Below are 15,845 nucleotides of genomic sequence, written 5' to 3'. Positions count from 1 at the left end.
ATCCTTTCTGTAGCGGGAGGCCCAAAACTGGACACAATGCTCCACATATAGCCTCACCAGTGCAAATAGAAGGGAAGAATCACTTCTCTTGATCTGCTGGCAGTGCTCCTACTAATTCTGTCCTGTATGCCATTATCTTTCTTCACAACACGGGCACACTGTTGGCTCATATTCAGCTTATTGTCTGCTATAACCCATAGGTCCTTTTCTGCAGAGCTGCTGCTTAGCCAGTCAGTCCTCAGCCTGTACTGATTCATGGGATTGTTCCATCCTAAGTAAAGGACTTCACATTTGTCCTTATTGAACCTCGTGGCCAGATCCAGATGTGCAGACATGTGCAGTTTGCGGTGCCACAAACCACACATGTTGCATGCTAAACTGTGCCCTGCACTGATAATTTGCAACACTGGGGCAAAAAAAACCTTTAAAAAAGTGGTGCAAAGCATGTTAAAATGCAGTGCACCAGGATAATGCAGTGCACAGAGATGGGGGAACAGGAAACCCAGGGCTGCCTGTTGCCTTGGCTCTGCATGCTGTGGACCCCCCACACTGACCACCCTGCACCCTAGTCAGCCAGGGAGTGGAATGTGCTCCACGGGTCTGTGGCTGGCTGGGGTGCAGTGTGCCTCAAGACAACGAGTCAACATGCCTCCATGTTGAGGCATGTGGAGCCAAGGGAGCAGCCAGTCCAGAGCTGCATGTTCCCCCATCTCAAGGCACACTGCACCCCAGTCAGCCAGGGAGTTCAGAATCTTACACCAAGTTCAAAATCTGACAAAAATATTCTTATGTATCATTGGTATTAGATTTAAGTAAAGATATTCTGTGGTCAAATTTGCTTAACAGAGATGAGAGTCTAGTTTATTGTGTAGTAGAGCAGTACAATAAAAAGAAGCTAAGCACACATTTTTATTTTTATTTTTTCTCTGTTGTCCTGAAATTGCGTGAATTATTTTCCTGGAGACAGATTTTTCAGCTAGTGTAAACTGCCATAACCCTTTCTGATTTCAGTTGAAATCTATCAAAAGTCCAGGGCCATGACAATTTATACCAGCTGAGAACAGTGCTCTCGATTTTTATTTATCTTGTTAACATTTTATAAGGTGAAGCAGATGACAAGAAAGCTGAATGTTGAGGTAGCTAAAAAACAATAATTGAAATTAGAATGAAACTAGTTTTATTTAAATGTTCTTTAAAATGCCTTTACCCAACAATTATATTATCTTACACTTTTATGGATAAACGTATTAAGAACTAACCTTCATTAATATATGACCTTCATTAAAAATATACTGCTTATAACTGAGCACTATTATTAGTTTGGACTTGATCCTCTTCACACTATAGTGTCTCACAAAGCTCTAATGGACTTTAAAAAGAGCAGAATCAAGCCTTTTACCAATATCACAACAGTCTCTTTTAAACCATAAGCAGGGATACAGTCCCCTAAAACACACAGAAAATTACATGATGTGATTAATGATCACAAATATACATCATGAAGTCAAAAGAGAAAATAAATTAAAGATGAAATGATCACTGTTTCCTATTTTTCTTTTAATAAAAAGTTAGATACTAAGCTGTATTTATTGTACCTCCATACATGTCATTAAAACTCCACCAGAGGAAGGTTTTAACGTGCACGCAGATGAATAGTTCAATAACTTAATGTAATGAAGGCTGGTTTGAACTGACTTGTCCTCAATGTCATTCATACTTTTTATAAAATATATCCCTCACAGTACTGATTTGCTTGTACTTAATATCTAAAGGTATCAGCACAGCACAATTAAGGATTTTAAAGAAATAAGTGTAAATTATTTGCAAACTCTTTAGCTAAATTTAGTATTATCAGTATTGTTTAAATACTGCCTTTCTGGCCTTTGCTATCTCCTCTCATGCAATCCAAACATTATAAATCCTTGCTGGTTCAATGTTTTCCAGGCTGACTGGATAGAGCTAGATACCAAAGTCTTTATAAGGGTCCAAGGTTGCTATGAGGATCCACCAATGTTCCTCCATCTTGTCTATCTCAAGTGGTAAGATGGTACTTCAGCCCTCAATTTTCAGAGCTACCAAAAAAAGGAGAAAATCCACTTAAAGTTGGAATTTAATGAAAATTTGGTACTTAACTCAGTTAAGTGCCTTAACTAATGTTGGAATTTGTAGTCTTGCCCATTTTGTTCTTGGTCCCCTGCTGAGCTTCAAAAAATATAGCTGTTAGCCACATGCTGTTCATAGTGGACACAATGACTGAAACTAACCAAAATTGAATTATTCTTTGACATCTTTTCTCCTTTAAGAGGAGAATATTAACACTTCTACCTGGATACAGTACAGCTGTCATAGACCTCCCTGTGTATCATCTATATGTCTGAAGGCAGTATAAAAAACTCAGTATTTGTAATAGATCTTTGTAAGTGCATAGAAAAATAAGGTCATTAACTACAGTACCTATCATTAAGTGAACTTCATTAAGAATTAGTTCAAACACAGCTAAATTATATTTTTCATTATTTCTCTTGCAAAATGCTTTGTACGAAACTGGCAAGGATATAGCACACGATTTTAAAACATAACTTGGCTGACTGTACTTGGGGCACTAAGTGTCTGTCCATTTGTTGGGCTTTTAACAAACTGCTGGTGTTTGCTGGAGTTTTAACCCAGCCAGTATTTGCAGGATCATATATAAGAGGGGAAAACCCTCACTGAAAATTGAGAAAAAACAATCCATTTTGGAATGTAAGAACAAGTCAACACAGCCACTCTTGTCACCTGTGCTTGTGTGATGACTCTACAGCTTTTGACAGATTAGTCTTGATAATATCTTCTTTCACTAACTTTATCTTATTTTTGTAAAATAAATGGCTAAATGTATTGTCATCTGTTACCAGGTGAATAAATTGCTAATATTCAGTAAAAGTGTTCGCTCTTCAAACGTCAAGAATATTTCGATACAATATTTGAACAGCTGGAACAGAAGTAGATTTACATGACAGTGGCAATTTGTGTTCAGTACTTGTACAATATGTGCATTTAAAAGAAGTTGGAGACAACCTAGTAGTTCAAATGAGAAACCACTGAATGTTGTGAAATGAAGAAAGTAGGAGTGATATACTCTGTTTAAATATCTGTCTGTCTTTTCTCTGACAGGTTGATAATGTATGGCTTTGTGAAGGCCATGATACACATTGGCCAGTTAAAAGGAGGAGACTTTCACTTCACAGATTGTTTGTTTTTTGGCTCACTGATGTCTGCTACAGATCCAGGTAATTGTTTAAAACAGATGATATTTTTTGTTTTCATCTTTTGACCACAAGACTGTCAGGTGAAGACAAGAGTGTAATGTTTGCACCTGCCATAAAGATTCTCACAGCCTCTGCTCTTCCTGTTTTTACTCCGATAGCTGTTAACTATCTGATGTTTGGGTAACCGTACATGTTATGTCAGAAAGACATTTTTGCTATCTGCAAAGATCCTTCTGTTATTTGTTTTAGTAACTGGTTTAACTGTGGTAATTTAGTTCACAAACTTCGGGTGCTAGAAGTGAAATGATGCTAACATTCAAAAAAATCTTAAGAATGTCTACCAGTGTCGTCCTTCCTGGTTTAAGTTAAACCAGAGTCCATCAGCATCCTGGCATGCTCTCTGGGCTAGGCTGGGATGGGCTTTCTGCTCCAGTGGAGGAGGGCTGATCCACCCCTGTGCTCCCCAGCCAGAGGAGGGACAGGCAGGGGCAGGGGCCTGGCCAGACACTGGCCCTGGAAGACAGCAGGGAAGAGGTTTATTCCCCTCTTCCCTCCCCTGTCCCACCAACACAGACCTGCATTTCTCAGCTAGCTGCTTCAGTGGTGGGGGTGTGGCCAGGCCCCCACAGTATCGTGGAATCAGCCGGCCAGGGAGGGGGTTTAATTCCCCGCTCCCTGTACCACTGGCACAAATCCAAGCCAGGGTCCGCCAGGTGCTCCCTCCTTGATGCTGCAGCAGTAAGGGTGGAGGCATGGCCAGAAGCTGGCCAGCATGGCCCCCTGAGGCAGAGAGGGCAGGGAGGGGGTTATTCCCCCCTCTGCCCCCTTGGAACCACAGTGGAATCTGCCCGCCCCAACTGCTGCTGCCAATCGCTCCCTGCATGGGGTGAGAAGTGGGATAAGCCCCCTCCTTCCCCCTCCACCAGACGCTGGAGGGATGAGAGAATAACCCACTTGCCTGCCCGCTCACCTAAGGGGCTCTGCCAGCCAGCCCCTGGCTGTGCCCCCACCCTGCTGCTGGTGCGGTGAGGGGACAGCAACTGTGATGGGGGCAGCAACCCCTGTAATGGTGTCTGGGGAGTGGAGTCTCTTCCTGGCAGGGGGCCATGAGAGGGGGTTCAAAGCTGCTGTGGACTGTGTGGGGAAAGAGGCAGCACTGGGGCTCAGAGGGCACCATAGCCCCCCCAAAATCCCCAGTGCTGCCACTACTCACCCTGTGCAGTCTGTGGCAGATCTGACCACCCCACAGTGCAGCCCTGTGCTGGGAAGCAGCTTGTGGTATGGGACACCATGAGAAGGGCTGCAGCCGCCATCATGATTGCTCCCCTATTGCTGCTCCAGTGGCAGGGCAGGAGCATGGCCAAGAGCCATTCGTCCCACACAGGAAGTGATTGGCAGCTGTGGTGGGGGTCGGGGTGGGCAGACCCCACTGCAGTCCCCTGGGGGCAGATCGGGGGAATAACCACCTTCCCTGCAGACTGTACAGGGCAAGCGGTGGCACTGGGGGTGGGCTTGGGGGGCTATGACGTCCTCAGAGCCCCGGTGTCGGGGCTCGCCCCATGCAGTTTGCAGCAGCTCTGAATCCCTGCTCACAGTTCCCCTGCTGGGAAGAGGCTCCGCTCCCTGGGCACCATGACAGGGGGTGCTGCCCCTGTCATAGTTGCTGCCCCCTCACTGCTCCAGCAGCAGGGCAAAGGCACAGCTAGGGGCTGGCCAGCAGGTCCCCTTAGGCCAGGGGGCAGGGAGAGGGGTTATTCCCCCTCCCTACAGTGTCTGGTGGAGGGGACAGGAAGGGGCTTATCCCGCCACTCACCCCATGCAGGGAGCAATTTGTGGTGACAGCAGTTGAGGTGGGCAGACCCTACTGCAGTCTCCCAGGGGCAGAATGGAAATAAGCTCCCTCCCTATCCCATCTGCCTCAGAAGGCCAAGCCAGTCAGCATCTGGCCATGCCCCCACCATAGCAGCAGTGAGGGGGGAGCACCAGGCAGACTCCAGCTCAGGTCTGTGCTGGCAGGACAGGTAGGGGGGAATTAAATCTGCTCCTTGGCCAGTTCACTCCAGGCTACAGCCAGGTCTGGCCATGCTCGCCCCTCCCTCCCTCCCTCCCTTCCCCCCACGCCTGCACAGCTTCCCTGCAGCCACAGGCACACTCTAGTGCCCCCTGGCTCCTGGCCTGAGTGGCTGCAGACACGTACCTGCATTTCCTCAGTCCAGAGGGAATGTCCATTCACTTGCAAATCGGTTCAATCTAGGAAAGTTAGACTAACCTGTAAAGATTGAATCAATTCAGACTCTAGCTTTTTGAATGTCTGTCCTTAGCCACTAAGGTTTAAGGAAGAAAACGGAAAACTAAGTACTTCTGCTCCAGGGAAGCACGGCCAAATTTTGCCAAAGTGTAAGTAGACACAAATGCAGATGAATTTGGCCCGTGGTATTTGATGTAAGACATTTGTTATGGTTCTGGTAAATAATGATGACAACACTGATTTAGCGCAATCCAATTTAACCAGAGTTTAGACCACATTCTGCCCTTCATTTGTATTATAATAAGGAGCAGGTTCTACTTAGGATATATGTGCAGAAGCCTAAGTTTATGCACCCAGGGATCTGCCTATGTGTTGACTTGATGGCCTTGGGCATCACCCCCACCTCCTACACACAACTGTATCCTCCTCCCACACCCTGCCCCCACACATACCCACACCCTCCAACAAATCCCACACCCTCCCCCACACGGCCCCGCACTCACCCACACACACCCACTTACACCCTCCCCCAAACATCCCCAAACACATACCCCATACATACACCCACACCCCCCCACACAACCCCCATACACACCCACACCCTCCCCCACACACAACCCCCATCCCACACATATCCTTCATACACACAGCCACAGCCCCCACCAATCCCCCACACACCCACATCCACCCAGACACACACCCGACACATACACCCACACCCTCTACAAACCCCACACACACAGCCACACATACACACACATACAACCACCACCCCCGCATCCCCACACACAATATACGAGAGTAGACTTTATTTTGAGCTGTTATGCAGTTACCTTGATATACTAAACAAACGCACATAAATCAGGATGAAAATATATTTTGAAATAAAATTAAAATAGGTTATAGTAGATGTTTGAGTTTTAGCATATGGTTTGGCTTTTTTCCAGTTCCAAAATGGCAAACCCTCCTCCCACCCCTATCCCAAAAGGAGTTCTTCCAGGGGCAAGGTGAGGGACTTTCAGTGGCAAAGGTCAGAGGTTAGGGGTGGGATTTCCAGTCCTAAGATGGCAACCAGGGGTGTGACCCCTGTCAGAGGGTGCGACTACCCTTGTGGCCCTCAACAGCTCACCAAAAATCTCATTAAGAGGCCCTCCAGCCAAAATAATTGCCCACCCCTGTTGTATGGTCTCACTCTTCCACTAACTAAATTGCCTATTCTGATGAACTTCTTTAGCCTTATAATGGGTCCTGTTAACATCTTTTCACTCCTACCTCACAGCCTGCTTTGAATTTCGAGTCTTTTCTCTGATATTTAGTTCAGTCTGTGCCTGCTTCTTTTCAAACTTGAAGAAGGGTACTTGATACCCAAAAGCTGATGTCCAACAGCACTCCCAACTATTTAGTTCATCTAATGAAAGATGTCACAAAAAATCATCACCTCTCATTGACAGTTTTGACATGAGTGCAGAAAACAGACATACATAATTCAGAGGCTGAAGATGATTTACAATGAGACACTTTGAGAAGCTCAATCTGTTTTACTGTAAGAACTTGAATGTAAGATGAATCTGAATTTAACATGACCCCCCCCCCAGTAATTAGATTCTATACATGGAAAATTACAACAAATTTATACATTTTCTAATTATTGTGTGGGGTGTCTTTAATTCATCTTTCCCAACACTGCACGGGGGGGGGGGGGGGGGGGGGGGGGGGAAATGGTATGGAGAGGTCAAGCAGCTTGCCCCCTGCTTGTGCCATCGCTGATCCCTGACTGTCCACCCAAACTGTATGCTCTTCCGCTTTTCCCCCAGGATTTGCTCCACACCAGCAGGCTCCATCCCCATTCTAGCTTGAGCTCAATCCTTATAGCAGCTATGTGAGCTGCATGCCACTACTGTGGGACCAGGCTGGGACTGTGCTCAGTGCCCCAGGCTGCACCATGCAAAGAGCCTGCCATTATATTGTATAAGCATTGTATTGATTATGGTGTATACGCATCATCATAGGGAGGAGAGATATGGCAGCAGAATGATCTTAGGCATCTCTCTACAGTTCTAGACATAAGTTGGAGTCTTGCTGTAGACCAGTGGCCATTCCCAGTCAACTTAGTTGTAAATGGAACTTGACCATTCAGGCTGAGGAGTCAAAGTTGGGCAGGCATAAAACTACCTTCCTTATGTACTGCTGGCTACAGAAGCTAGCATGCTTTGACCACACTAGTCCAAAACCTAGTCTACCTAGGTTTGGGGAGACTTTGATCTTCATAAGAAAAATACCCGATTCTAAAGTGATCTTTAATTTAGTGGTAAAAAATGAAACAGGAAGCAACAGCTGAAAGCTAGTAGAAATGACATACAGGAAACCCTCGGTACTCATGGATTCAGTATTCACGGTTTCAAATATTCACGAATACTGAACCTGCATTTTAAATATACTTTAAACACTTATCAGAGCTCCTTGGGAGCTCTGCGCTTGCTGCTGCCAGACTCCCACCATTGCTGCTGGCCTCCCACCATTGCTGCTGCACTCCCGCTGTCACTGCCGCGTTCCTGCCGTCACCACCGGAGCCATGTCATCCCACCCCAGCTGCCAGAATTCACAGATTTTGCCATTCGCGGGGATCGCGGGAACATATCCCCCACGAATGTTGCCTGTACATTCTTAAGTAAGGATAATTAACCACTGAAAGAAACTACAGAGGGAAGTGGTAGATCAAATCATGATTTCTTGTCTTTCTAGAGGTTGTATCTCATCTGAATATAAACTATTGGGGATCAAGACAGAGAAAACTGGAAGAAAAAGGAACACTGATACACAGAAGGTGCATCTACACAAGATGCTAACTGCACAGTAGCCTAATAACACTGCACAATAGCATACTGGGCAAAACCCAGGCCAATACACTAATGCACAGTAGTATTAGGCTACTGCACAGTTAGTGTCTGTAAAAACCCACGTGCCAGTGCTACTGTGCAGTAATACCAGTTACTGTGCCTTGATTTAGCACTTGGTTATCCAAGTACTAAACTTAATGCACAGTAACTACGGCACATTAATAAATGTGTAGACACACTCACAGGGCCATACTTTAAACTACTATGAACAATAAACTGCTAACATCTGGCAGACAAAGAACTGCTCCAATGACTTATTCAGATAATAATTCTGAACAAGGTCTACATATAAGAAAATCACAGACTGCTTATGACAATTTACAAATAAAAAAAGATAAATTCACAACCTAAAATATTAATTTTGTATTATTTGTTTGGAGATTTGTACTTCGTAATGGTCACAAAGCTCTAGGGTCTTTATAAAAACAGTTGCATTTCTATATTCGCAAGAGACCCAGCTTGTCAAAAGAACAGAATAAAACAAGGCATTTAAGGAGTGGAGGAAATGGACATACAGTAAAAACATTTAAAATAATTTAGTGAGTAAGATAACTGCATTGGTCTTGTATAATCAAATAATGCCATGCTCCTTCAACCTTGGAAGGACAGCTAGGCAATACTGCCCAATATGACCTTTATTGTTCTTTCCTTGGATACCTTTGCAGACCCAACCAGTTGATTTGTTACAAGGGATGTAGAACATACAGCATTTTATGATGCGAGTGATGTTCTTTTAGTGTTACCAACCCAGGGAAGTTTACAGCTTCTTTGTGAGACTTATTAAAGAATCTCTACAATTCATAGGCAATAAAATAAATTGATATTGTTCTCCCAGGTTTTCTCTCAGATATGTCCTGCTCTTTAAATGGAACCTCAAATTCTTACCAAAGGGAATCAAGGATCTAGGCATAGGGCTAAATGGAGGCTCACAAAACATGGCAAGGGACAGTTTCTGGTCACTAAACCAGTCACTAAAAAGCTACTTGATGAACTGGAGCAAATCATTCCTCTTGTTCTGGGATGGAATCCAAACAGCTCGTGTACTGTCACTTTTTTGAACAGTTAGGAAGATTTATAAGATTGAACACATGGTCAGAACCTTCCTATGGAAAGGTAAAGAACAAAGAGGTTTTTAAAAAAAGAGATAAAATGTCTGTGAAACTAAAGGTTGGTTATGGCTTTCAAAATCAACATTTTCACAATCAATTTGTTTTCTCCTCTCCAAGTTGCACCAGTTAACAAGCTGGCTAAACCAGGGGTCTAATTGCAGGCCAGATCTGGTACACAAAGCTGTTGTCTGGTCCACAAGAGTCACAAAGTATCCAGAAATTCAGGGGCAGGGGACTGTCCCTGAATTTGCCAGTATGGAAATAAGTTGAAGATGCCTGTCAGCAGTGACAACTACATTTAGCCCTGTCATATTGCCACCACTTATCCCATTGTTGCCACTACATCTGGAATCAGCCCACGAGGGCGGGTGAGTTTGACGCTCTTGGGTTAAGCCAATAACCATGTACTGTAATAGGAAAGTATAAAGAGAATACACCGCTGGCTGGACTGACAGGGCCTCAGTTGGGAGAGGAGAGTCATAGGTTCTGAACCATTCTCCCTGAATTGTTTATGCATTTTACTTTTAAAAAAATAATTGGATAAAATAACAAATATTGCTGAGACCAGGGGCCAGACACCAACACCCTTCAGCTAGGGGAAATGCTCAACTGGTAGGCTTTAGTGTCAGGTGAGATTACACATTTGAGTAGCAGATGCTAATTCTAAGCAATGTTAGTCTCTATTAAGATTAACAAGTGCTAGTGATCAGCACACATTCAGGGTTACTACCCTCTCTGATGTGTACTGCACAAATCTGCTGCTACAGGGCTGGTGAGCTGGGGGGTAGCTAGGGGCTGAAAGTTTGCTCCATGCCTGCCCTGCTCACCAGCTCTCTAGGCACAACATAGGCTAGGGAGAAGGGGAGGAGGACCCTGCTTCTGCCACTTGAATCACTCCCCCTGACTCCCAGTTGACCCCTCCACCCAAGAACAGCAGCAGCAGCAGCAGCTGGGGGGTGATATTCCCCCTGTCTGCCTGCTCCCAGACTCCCTATAGCCCCCACTGCCCCCATATACCCGAGTCCAACCCCCACCAGGTGCCACAGCTACCTGTGAGTTCCTTGCCCCAACCCACCCCCTCCCTTCTGCTCCTTCTTCAGGTCAATGTAGGCTGTAGCTGGCAATACAGGGTCAGTGTGGGCTGCAGGGATCCCAAGAGTGGGCAGGGAGGAAAAATCCCTTCCCCTCCCCTGCCAGCATCTCTGTTGCTCCTGGGCTGATCGTGAGGGCAGGGCAGTGATCCAGGGGTGGAAGTGCTGATGGGACCAGAGTGGGCAATTGGGGTTGCAGGAGAGTGATATGGGGGTGGCAGGAGTGAGTTCCAGGTCAGGGGCAATTTGGGGGGGGGAGCAGCCTGGCAGCTCCCCACCCATCCAATCCCCCCATCCTCTGACCTCCTTCTCCTCGCTCCAACACTGCCCCTTCTCATCCCTTCCCCTTGGCTTCCCTGCCCCCTTTCACCCCTTTTCTCTCCTCACCACTCAGCCCATTCTACAAATTGGTGATTTTATTTCAGGTAGACACCAGAAGTTAACTTAGTTCAAACTGGGTAACACAGCTCAAAGATAAATCTCGCTCAAAGTGATGTAACTTTAAGATGCCTAGAGGACACTTAGCACTTGTTAATGAACCTTAATGTGTGATCATTCCAATTTTATGTACTCTTAACATGATCTACTTGTAATGTGTAGTCTCACCCTGACACTTTTTCTATTCTCTTCCTGATCCTATGATTCTTGCATGTATTTCAACACAGTAGTACAGGAGTGATGGAGAGGGTTCTCATACCAGTCAGAATTATCACTATGTGCTTAAAGCATATTCCCAAGAGGAGAAAGGCCTGGCTTTGGAGCTATCCAGGCTAAGTGAGGCCTATAACTCCTGTCTCCTACTTTCTGGGCAAGTGTTCTAAGCACTCTGCTGTTTATAAAAAGTGGGCATTATCTCCCTTTCATAGCTCCATTTTGAAAGAAAATAGTTAGTCCTCCTCTGTTATTTCAAAGAAAAGTTGTGGATGGTTATACTTGAGAGATGATTCCAGGCTCTGAATCTTGAGTGGAGAGAGGGGCCTCAAGCACCAGAGTCCTGGAGATGCCTATGCTCAGTGTTTCCTATTAACTAGATCGGGACACATTTTATTTGGCTTCTGAGGTGCTTAACTTTCCCCATGCACTGTATGGGACTAAATTTGGGATTCTATGATGAGGAGGAGGAGCCTGAAAATTAAGTCTTGTGGCCTAATCTGTAGATGCTCTATCTTCTCTTTTTGGAGCTGGCCCAAGACCACCATTTTCCTGTTTGAAACAATGCAAAAACCAACAGAGCAGCTTTGTTCCCTTTGCTGGGAGAAACAGAAAATGGCAAGGATTGTAACTCTCAGAGATTTATATCAGTCTTCATCAGTTATCCTTGTATTTCTGAAAGTCAGTTTTAATGCAGGAAGCACACAACAGCCAATGCAGCATATAGCATATAATTTCACTCCTAATTACATTGAAGTGGAGTGAAATTTCACTCCTATTTACATTAAAGTGCCTGGAGGGATGTGGGCAGTGGGGTCCCCCAGGGCTCGGTCCTCAGACCTGTGCTGTTCAACATCTTCATCGGTGACTTGATGAACCTGTTCATCCTCCACAAGAGAAGGCTGAGGGGGGATCTACTGGCCTGTTACAAACTAGTCAGAGGGGACCAGCAGGCATTGCGGGAGACCCTGTTCCCCCGAGCACTCCCAGGAGTAACTAGAAATAAGGGTCACAAGCTGGCAGAGGGTAGATTCAGACTAGATATCAGGAGGTGCTACTTCACTGTCGGGGCGGCTAGGACCTGGAAACAAATTCCAAGAGAAGTGGTGCTGGCTCCTACCCTGGGGGTCTTTAAGAGAAGGCTAGATGAATACTTCGCTGTGGTCATTTGACCCCAGTGCTCTTTCCTGCCACGGCAGGGGGTTGGACTTGATGATCTGTCAAGGTCCCTTCTGACCCTACCAACTATGAAACACTCCAATAATTCTTTCAAAATTCAATCTTTCTTTCTCCTCCCATTGTTTCAACATTTTAAGCAGCATTAGTTAGCTTCTCTAGTCCTATCTATACATTTCAGTCCCTCATCAAAAGATAAATTTAATTTTAATGGTTAATTGTTTTAATATATAACAATAAAGCAATAGTTTTACATATGGCATGCCTAGTGAACATTTCCTTATCTTATAAGATATGTTAGTGAGTGAAGGCCATTTAAAACTATACACAGACCTTATTAGGCTCTTATACCTCCATTCAAATGTTAAAACAGTATCCAGTGTTATAGAGTGGGGATATAGATGTCAGTGATGATATAACCCATGGTAACTAGTGGGATCTTCATAATACTTGACCAAAGACTTCTTTTATAAGATTTTTTTCATTTCATTTTGTAGTACATGGGACTACAGATGTTTTTTGTAACAGTGTAACTTCACTTGTGAAAAGAGACTAAGTTTAAGAAGGTGTTAAAGACTTCTCTGTTGGCATGATGGAAGCAGCTTCATAGGAGCTACTTATTTGTAACATAAATAGCAGAAATTTAGACTCCAGGAAGGTAAACACAGATGTGTAAGGAAGAGGTTTGTAAGTTGGCTAGGAAATGAGAAGAAAGTGGTGTAGAAATCAAAGACCTGGTTTTTGCAAAAATAGAAAAAGTTCTTCAGGAGGTTAGGTACCTGCTTGTGGACACATGGACTTGCCTTTATGCTAAAGCAACAGCTGCATTCATGTTGGGACATATTTGGGAGAGGGATCAATGGGCTAGAAAATGTAGGTTTTCTCCCAAAAAAAAGCGTAACCCTGGGCGCAACACTACCCGCACCCTCACCTGAATAGTGGGATCCTGGGATACCTGGTAGGTAGTGACCCCACCCAGCTCCCTGGGTAGTTGCTGCAGGGTCCCTGAGTGGAGAGCCTCCCCTTACAATCAAACAACCCTGCAGACCATTATAAAACTATTTACAGGATTTAATTATTTACTAGGTAACGTATAACCAATGCAATAGAACAAATATTACACCGCATGACCTGGTGATGGTGGCTTAAGGGTTAATGCTTCTTGGCTACACTGTACGCTAGGGGAAGGTATGAAAATTACCTATGATAAATAAGGAACCAATACATAAATACTTTGATACTCCAACTAATAAAACATCAAGAACTTATTTACACAGTCTATAACTTGTTCAGTGTGTACTTAGGACCCTGTGTGCGCTGCCTGTGGCGGGGTGTCTCATGGAGTAGGACTGTGTGCCCCTGCACAGGATCTGTGGGAGGTCCCTGGTGCTGGCATCCCTCACATGAGCTCCAGGGGTCTCTGTGCAGCAGGCAGTGACTGCCCCCCTGCAGTCCCTGTAAGAAAGCTTATTCCTGCCCAGACCCCTTCCTTGACTCAGCAGGGAGCAGTGTCTGGCCTGCAGGTTGTAACGGTTTCCCCTGCCCGGCACAGCTACACAACACCCAGGAAATGCAGCCCCTCCCCAGTGCCATCTCACTCACAGGGAAAAAACCAGGGCAGTCTCCAGCCTCTTCCCCTGGCCCTCTGTCCCCCTCCCCTGCTGTGCTCACCCAGCCACACAGGGGCTTGCGGAAGGGTCTTCCCAGGCTTGGAGTCTCCTCCAGAGGAGAGCCTCTCCCTGCTACTTCTGCAGGGCTCTGCCAGGTGCTTTCAGAGGGACGGGCATGGGGAGATCCTTTCCCTGGTCTCCAGCCTCTCTCTCTCCCACCCTCGCTCTCCTTTGTTCTCCTCTTGGGAGAACTGCTCCCCTCTTTTAACCAAGCCTCTCAGCCAGTCCCAGGCCAGGACTCTTCCTTAGCTTTTGCTAACGTCTCTCATGTAAACCCTGCTGGGGTTACATCACCCTTCCCACTTCCAAGAGGGCTACCTCCAAAGCACCCTCCAAGCAAACAATGTCCCTATTGGCACAAACTCTGTGTCTTCACACTCTATGCCTCTGCAGGGCAGCCCTTTCTATTCCTTCGGGGGGTCCATTTTTAATGCTGCTACATAAGCCATACAACATTGGGGTGAGGGTCTTAAGCAAGGGAACTAATTTCTGTGCCAGAATGGCGGGGGGGGGGAGGGGTGGAAAGTTATGCTCCACACCAGTTCACACAGGTCTGAATGCTCTGTCTCATGGAGCAGGGGTGTAGGTTGTAGCCGTGTTGGTCTAAGGACATAGGCAGACAAGGTTCCTTGGGTGAATCTGATATCTTTTATTAGACCAACCCATATGGTTGGAAAATAATTATTAAGCAAGCTTTCGGGTTCAAAAACCCTTCATCAGGCTAAGGAAGTTTCAGCAGTAAAAAGATCTTCCCAGAGCCACCCATCTTAGCCTTCAAACAAGCACCGAACCTCACCAACCTCATCACCAGAAGCAAACTTCCTCAAGCCCAGAACACACCAAAAGGATCCAGACCGTGCCATGACAAGAAATGCAAAACCTGCCAACACATGTCCACCACCCCCACTATTACTACACCCCACAACAGAACTATCAGCATCCCTGGATCTTACAGCTGCACCTCCAGAAATGTAATATATCTCATCCAATGCACCAAATGCCCTGATGGAAAATACGTAGGAGAGACCAAACAACAACTGCGCACCAGAATGAATGCACACTGGAAATCTATCAAAGACAGAAATACCCAATTACCGGTGGGGGCACATTTCTCACAAGAAAACCACTCTCTCTCCAATCTCTCAGTCCTGATCCTCAAAGGAAACCTACAAAACACTTCCCAGAGATGAGCTTATGAACTCCACTTCATCAACCTCCTGGATACTAAAAATCATGGACTAAATATAGACATTGGATTTATGACACATTATAACCTGCTTGACATCTGACTCCCCAAGTATCTCTCCACTTTCATCCCCCTTCTCTCTCCCCCCCCTCTTCCCCCCAGCCTGTCTCTCACCCATTGACTCCTCAATCTACATTTTCACTGACTACCTGTCTTGTATGCATACCAGCCCAGCCGCTGACTTCTTTACTTTTCATTCCATCCAGGAAGAGCACACACCAACTGCTGAAACTTCCTTAGCCTGACAAAGGGTTTTTGAACCCGAAAGCTTGCTTAATAATTATTTTCCAACTATTTGGGTTGGTCTAATAAAAGATATCAGATTCACCCAAGGAACCTTGTCTGCCTCATGGAGTTACTCTTTCCCCTGCCCTATGACCAACAGCTACAGATTTAAGCCTCTCACAGCCAGCGCTGAATTGGCAGTAACTGTTGGCTGAGCAGCAAAAAGGGAGAGGAAGTAATGCTACTGAAAGGACCCTAGCTGCATCCATGCCATGGCATATTCA

At 45.5% G+C, this 15,845-nt stretch overlaps 1 protein-coding gene across 1 annotated transcript in view; it reads left to right on the top strand.

Annotated features, from left to right (window-relative positions):
* The window catches only part of SLC9A9 (solute carrier family 9 member A9), a 414,412-nt gene that overhangs the window by 90,275 nt on the left and 308,292 nt on the right, over positions 1–15,845 (top strand). Inside the window, exon 5 of the mRNA XM_019491821.1 lies at positions 3,154–3,269. Coding sequence (XP_019347366.1) covers positions 3,154–3,269 — 116 coding nt within the window. The remainder of the gene's footprint in view (positions 1–3,153; positions 3,270–15,845) is intronic.

Source organism: Alligator mississippiensis, chromosome 7, assembly GCF_030867095.1.
Source record: "Alligator mississippiensis isolate rAllMis1 chromosome 7, rAllMis1, whole genome shotgun sequence".
Classification (NCBI taxonomy): Eukaryota; Metazoa; Chordata; order Crocodylia; family Alligatoridae; genus Alligator; species Alligator mississippiensis.
This window is presented reverse-complemented; position numbering and strand designations above follow the sequence as displayed.